The 6,675-nt window shown below is 51.7% G+C and overlaps 1 protein-coding gene across 3 annotated transcripts in view; it reads right to left on the reverse strand.

Annotated features, from left to right (window-relative positions):
- Positions 1-261: 261 nt before the first annotated feature.
- The window catches only part of Smug1 (single-strand-selective monofunctional uracil-DNA glycosylase 1), a 16,032-nt gene continuing 9,618 nt past the window's right edge, over positions 262-6,675 (reverse strand). For 2 of the 3 annotated variants that reach the window (XM_013521018.1, XM_005397208.1), the window contains 2 exons: positions 2,825-3,125; positions 262-1,907 (listed from right to left, as the gene is read on the reverse strand). In XM_013521018.1, coding sequence (XP_013376472.1) covers positions 1,380-1,907; positions 2,825-3,115 — 819 coding nt within the window. In that variant the 5' untranslated portion in view covers positions 3,116-3,125 and the 3' untranslated portion in view covers positions 262-1,379. Of the gene's footprint in view, positions 1,908-2,824; positions 3,126-5,305; positions 5,328-6,675 lie in introns of those variants that run through there. The other variant, XM_013521019.1, reaches the window with a different exon arrangement.

A 6,675-nucleotide genomic window follows, 5' to 3' on the forward strand; every position in this document is an offset into this window, starting at 1 on the left:
CTTCTCTTGTACTGCAGTGACTTTAGTCCCAGCTCCCACCCACCCTGTTACCTGTCCCCCAGGGGGCCCAAGGATCAGGAAAACTACTGGGCAAGCCCATACTGGAGACCCAGTGGCTTTGGTAAGGCAGATGTTACACCCCTTTTTCCGGATGCCCAAAAGAACCCTTGCACATCATGAAGAGGTACGAGCAAGAGATATCTAAAAAGCCACGTCCCATCCATGGTGTTCAGGAGGCGGGGGGAAAAAGCACTGACACAAGAGAGTTTAGGAGCTTTTAATGCTTAGACTGAAAAATCACAGGCTGGGTTTTTCAGTTATTGGTCCACCTCACCCAGACCACAGATGGAGGCCCGAACGCCTCCCAGCAGTCTTCAGAGTGAAGAGGGGCTTCCTTTGTAGTGCAGCAGCTTCCCACCCCAGAGGCCAGAACGCAAGGAGAATATGTAGTGAGCACCTAGTGCGGGGCCTGTGCAAGGCCTCTAAAGTGTGAGCTCAGTTGATCCTCACCAGAACCCCATGAAAAAAGCATCCCCAGTTTATAGACGAAGATCCTGAGACACAAGTTCACAAATCCCACAAAAAGAAAAATAAAAAACAACAAAAAATAAAACATAAAAAGGACAATAAAGTTCACAAGTGTCAAAGCTAGGATGAAAATTCAGCTCTTCTGACTTTCCCTACTCTGCCACACCGAATTCTCATCTAGCCTCAGCCTCCTACAGGAAGTTCATTATTAACCTCACACCCCATGCCCTGCCCTGGTCCTTGCGGGAGAAGGGTCCGCCGGCGGAAGTTGTTCCGTTAAGGACGGGCAGGAATCCTGGAGAGCCAGCCTCTGGTTGGAAGAGGTGAGGGTGGGGGAGGCTGGGTAAAAAGGAGGTTGGGTAAGTGCACGCTGTATGTGTGTGTGGAAAAACCACACTGAACCCCATTAATCTGTACGCTTAATAAACGTCAATAAAAATATAAGATTAAAAAATCTTCCCTCTGAAACAGCACACACGACCTTAGAAGTGTCTGCCCAGGACATTCTCAGCTGCGCAGAGGCTCGCAAGGGACAGTGAGGTAGAGCTGTCGGCAGAACGCCCACCTGTGCTGATTCTCTGTGGAGTCAGACACTGTAACACGAAAGGGCCAACGCTCAAAGAAGGCGCAGGAAGCAGCAGGGCAAACCGCAGCAGTGTCACTTCTCACTCAGGCAGACACTGCCTCAGGTCAGGCCGGAAGATGCATCAACAGATCAAAAAACGTGTTTGCTGGCACCAGAGAGCCCAAGAAGACCTTGCTGGTCCAGTCCAGGAGATGTGCAGTCATCTGCTTGTGCAAGGATGACTTGGGGCCCTTGAATGTGCCCTACATCAAAGCCCCGGGGGCTTTCACTTTGTCAGCAGAGGCAGCAGCCCCAACTCACTGAGCCTTTCCTTGGCCACTGCCTCCCAGCCCTTGTTGGCCTGTGGGTTTCGGGGAGAGGGATGCAAGAGCCCCTCCACCTGGACCTCTGGCGTCAGGCCAGCCAGAGCCCGTCGTGCCCGCTGCTCCGCCAGCCTCCCCACTCCTACCACTAGCCGCACCCCCAGCAGCTGCACCTGGCGGCAGAGGGCTGCGTCACACATCCCCAGAAGCTGTTCTCGCTGCTTAGCAGGCAGCTCGGCAGGGGTGAGGTTGCGTCCGCTGGGAGCCAGGAAGAGCAGAGGACAAAGATTGTGGACAAAGCAGTGCCGGAAGAAGACCTCGGGCTGTCCACAGAGGTTCCGGAAAAAGCCCCAGAATCGAGCACCGCTCACCTCCGACTGTGGGCACTCCAGTCCCAGCACTGGTCGCTTGGGGTGCTCTTGGGCAGGAGTCAGCACAGGCCCCCCAACGCCCAACCAGTCTCGGACCACACTCACTTCCCCAAAGGGCACCTGTGCAGAAGGAGAGACAGGACCTCACACCTGGGCTCTGGGCCACCTGGCCCCCTCCCCCCCTACACAAAGGTCCAAGACAGATTCCTGGGCCTGTGCTTTGGACTCGTCCAACTTCCCTCAGTTTCCTCATTGTGGCCTGTGGCCCAGAAGACTCTATTTGTTTGCCTCCACCCTCACCAGCTTTGGAAGTAGGTACAGGGCATACGCTGGGACATCTGACCCTACACAGGCCCTGACGTAATGCGGACCCAGATGGCCTGAGACAGAGTGACAGCCAGGATTAAAGGAAGCCCCAGGACAGGGCTGACCACCGCTCTCTAGGTGCCCTCCCAGCCCCAAGCCTCAGGTTGTCATTTCCATCGATCATCATTGATCACCTTTCATCACCCAGTTGGGGTCAATAAAAGCGATTGAGTCTCCTGCCCTGAGGCCTCCTCCCCTCCCCCACCTGCCAAGCACCCCCCTGAGGGGCAGTCACTCATCCCGAGCGCTGAAAGGACAGCAGGCAGGCCTTGCAGCCTGGCTCTGCTCGGAACCTCTCCTCAGGCTGCCAGAACACCCTGCATCTCCTTGGTACCCACCCCTGCCAACCAATCTTCCTGGAGGACCCAGCAGCTCTAGTCCCTCTCCTGACCCCAGCTGTACTCTAGGGACAAGGGAGATCCAACGAGGCTGGGCAAGGGTGGGGGATGGCGGAAGGAAGAGCTCTCAGAGGCAATTAGCACAGAGCTCACAGGAAGACAAAACTACCATTAATGTGCTTGGTTAACAATGGGCAGCGAGGCCCAGAGTGTCTGAGGCCACAGGAGCCGGGGTGTGTTAGGAGAGGCTGGGGGAGGGGCACACACGTCCCCAGCCACGCAGCCACCTAGAAGCCTCCCACTCCACCCACCGGGGGAAGCCAGGCCCTTTACCCCAGTCTGGGCCATGCCAAAAGGTCCTGGGTTCATGCCTAGGAACAGCACTTCCTTGGGGCCCTGGCAGTAGCGAGTCACGTAGCTTCGATGCGGCTCCCACGCATAATCCACAGGATTGTAGATGAGGCCCACAGGCTCGGAAAACTGCAGTTGGCTCAGCTCAACATTGAGCCGAAGCTCTTCCTCCAGGAAGCCCTCAGCCAAATTCCGAGCACAGGGCTGGGCCTCCGTCAGGGCACCTGCAGGCTCGGAAAGGGGGCCCGCTGGAAAAGCTTGAGGCACAGCCATGCCCCATCACCTGGAAAAGAGGAAGACAGATGCCACATCAGCCCCCAGTGGGAGGGGCTCACGCTGGCCAGGGCCTCCACTACCAGTCTGTGGGCTCACAAGGGACCCCAGGGGACCGTGTTAGTCATCTGCCAACTGCCAAGTAGTACTAAGCTCAAACTCAGTTCTCAGTAGTGAAGCCCCCACCCCCACCCCACTTCTAAAGTCCTTCCTCTTCACATACCACCTTAAGAATAAGCCAAAGCCGAACAACCACCCTCCACTCCAAACTCCTTCCCGTCAGGCACAGGGCTGAGACATGAGTCCCCAGCCCAGCCTGGGAACTGAGCACATAGTAGGCCTTCAGTGTACACTTGCTGGCGGCATCCTTTCTACATCTCATCCTTAATGAAACAAGCCCAACCAGGATGGGCAGTGTCCTGGACACCACCGTGCTGACGAATGAGATGCAGGTGCAGAGCCATAGCCCAGAGACCCGAGTGGGCTTATTACAATCGTTTCCAGGTGGTGCGCAATTGCTTTACACCAGATACACCTCATTGGTCTTCCTAACAACCCCACGAGGTGGGCATTACTGCTCCCAAGTTAGAAATGAGGAGACTGAGGCTTAGCAAGATCAAGCACCTTGCCCAGGGTCAGGCAGTTAGCAAATAATGAAGCTGGAATTTGAACCCACACTACCCTAACTCAAGGCTCTTAACCACACACACCATCTTGCCTTAGATGACCCGATCAGCCACCCCACTAATTCTACAGCCCCCTAGCCCCAGAGCAACTTCTCTGCCACATTCAAGAATCCTCAGGGGCAAGCAGAATGACTACCTTACTCAGAATAGACTCTTGCAAGGTCTGCAAGCATGGCCAGAGCCTCAGGCTTCCTCATCCAAGTAAGAAAAATCCCCACTACATATACTGATATAAGGATGGAAGGAGATATTATGCATGAGTGAGGGGAGGAAAGAAAGAAGAGGAAAAGGGAGAGGATAGGAAGGGGCGGGAGCCTGACGGCAAGCCTTGTAATAAACCGCAAAGGCCATCCCTTCTCGGCCCTCCCATGCAAACCCAGAGCTCCAACCTGATGCTTTCAAAATGCCCCTCTTGCCTCAATTCCCAAAACTGTGCACACGCTATTTCTTTTTTGTTGTTGTTGTTTTTTCCAGTACCGGGAATTGAACTCACGACCTTGCACTTGCCAGGCAGGCGCTGGGCCACTGAGCTAACCCCCCAGCCCCTGCACATGCTATTTCTACAAACTCAACCAAATCTATTTCTTGAGACAAGGACATTACCCAGTGGACATCTGGTCAACCAGGATAGTGACTCCCCCGCATCTCTATACATCCAAATCAGATCCTTCCTTCAAGATGCAGCTCAAACCACCCTTCTGCTAAAGCTTTCCCTGCTGAGAACACTGCAGCATTTGCTATAAATTCCCAACCCCCTCCCACACACAAGATTAGCAGTGAGGCCTGGATCTCTGTATTTAGGTGACTATGACACCTAATGAATGCTGAGAGCCGCTGCATGTCACCACGGTTAGTGGCTTCACCATGAATTCGCATCTTGCCTTCCTCAACTAGGGCAGATCAAGGGCCAAGCTCAATTCAATTTCCACCCACAACTCCAACGTTTTAGCTTTTGTTAGGTACCCCGCAAACACCAGTTCTAGCCATCCGTACTTTATCAGTAAACCTTAAATACAACTACTTTCTACCAAGTTTTAGGGGTTTTTTTTTGTCGTGGTTTCTGTTTTTTCGGCTGGGAATCAAACGCGGGACCTTGCACTTGCCAGGCAGGCGCTTGTACCGCTGAGCTATTATCCCCAGCTTACCTTCTACTAAGGACTCATTCTCTTTTCCAGTGCTGGGGATCCAAGCCAAAGCTTTGAGCATACGAGGCCAATGCTCTACCACACAGCTGCACTCCCACCCCCAAGGAACTGTTCTTGACAGGCTCCTGGCCACGTCTACATCCTGAATTCACTCAAGGCTCAGCTGCTCGTTTTCCAAGACTTGCCAGACTCTAAGTGTGTTTCCATCATGTCTGAGCCTCCCACAGGGCAGGGACCCCTGTTCTCAGCCTCAGCCCAGGACAAGAGTGACTGCTTGCAACCCCTAATGAGGTTGTTGTACCTAGATTGGCACAACAGTCAGATACCAGGGGCATGGGTCTGTAATCCCAGTGACTTACGAGGCTGAGGCAAGAAGATCGCAAGTTCAAGACCAGGCTGGGCAAACTGCATGACTCTGTCTTAAAATTAAAAAAAAAAAAAAAAGCCTGATAGAACACACCCCTGGTTTTGATCCCCAATAATGAAAAAAAAAAAAAAAAAGATTGACACAACAGTTTTGGGTGTTGGGGCAGGAGCCGTCAGCCTAGTCTATCATTGTAGACTACAAGAAGGAAAAAAAAAAAAGCAGTTGAATTTAGGAAGTCCTTCTAGTCTCAGAAGTCTTTAATCGATCTGTCCAGGTGGGTACCCAGGACCAAATGAGCTTATACAAAAACCGAGAAGGAAAGTGTGGTAAACCCAAACATTTCAGGGGTCTATCCTTTGCACCCCTCCCCCTGCTCCGCTCTAGGATCTAAGTTGGGTCTACTATTTTTTACATTTAGAGACCTGAGCTAGAGAAGATAAGATGCCAGGCATGGTCGTGCTTGCCTGTATTCCCAGCACTCAGGAGGCTGAAGCAGGAGGATCAGGAGGACTGAGTGAGTTTGAGACCAGCCTGGGCTACACAGTGAGACCCTATCTTTAAAAAAAAAAAAAAAAAAAAAAAAAAAAAAAAACCACACAGAGAAGGCAAGAATAGGGGTACACAAAAGTGACAAGACCTTATTTTCATTATTCCAGAGTCCCAGAGCCTGATCAGGACAGCAAGAACTACTGAGTAGAAGTCAACTGATTTGAAGTCTACCTCTGGGTTCTTCCCTACAAAGGTTCTGGTTGTTTGTTTGTACTGTATGAAACTGGGTCTTACCAAATTGTAACTCTTCTACCTCAGCTTCTGGAGTAGCTAGGATTACCAGGTTATATCACCACGCTCAGCAGGATTCCCTTAAATCATGTAACTCGCCACTCTAGGAAAATCCCATATGCCATCAACCCACCACCAGCTGTTAACCTGTTTTATTAATTCTTTTAATATCTGAGTCTTTTACATGACAAGCACTGTGGCACTCTCTTTGTGGGGAAGAAATTTAAATTAAAAAAAAGTCACATCAGGCTTTCACTATTTTCTCTACTACCGTGAGAGGACAGATAAGCAACTAACTGTAATTCAATATAACCTGAGCTTTAATAACCTGAAAGCTACAGGCGCCCAAGAGAGGAACTGGGAAGTTCTACTTAAAATTCACCACGAGCCAGAAGCTCTAAAAAAATGTAAATGCTTTAGAAATTAGTGTGTCAGCCGGGCGTGGTGGCGCACACCTGTAATCCCAGCACTCAGGAGGCTGAGGCAGGAGGATCGTTGTGAGTTCGAGACCAGCCTGAGCTATAAAGTGAGCTCAAGGCCAGCCTGAACTGCACAGTGAGACCCTGTCTCAAAAGGACAAAA

Source organism: Chinchilla lanigera, unplaced genomic scaffold (genome assembly GCF_000276665.1).
Source record: "Chinchilla lanigera isolate Chin_1 unplaced genomic scaffold, ChiLan1.0 scaffold00057, whole genome shotgun sequence".
Lineage (NCBI taxonomy): Eukaryota > Metazoa > Chordata > Mammalia > Rodentia > Chinchillidae > Chinchilla > Chinchilla lanigera.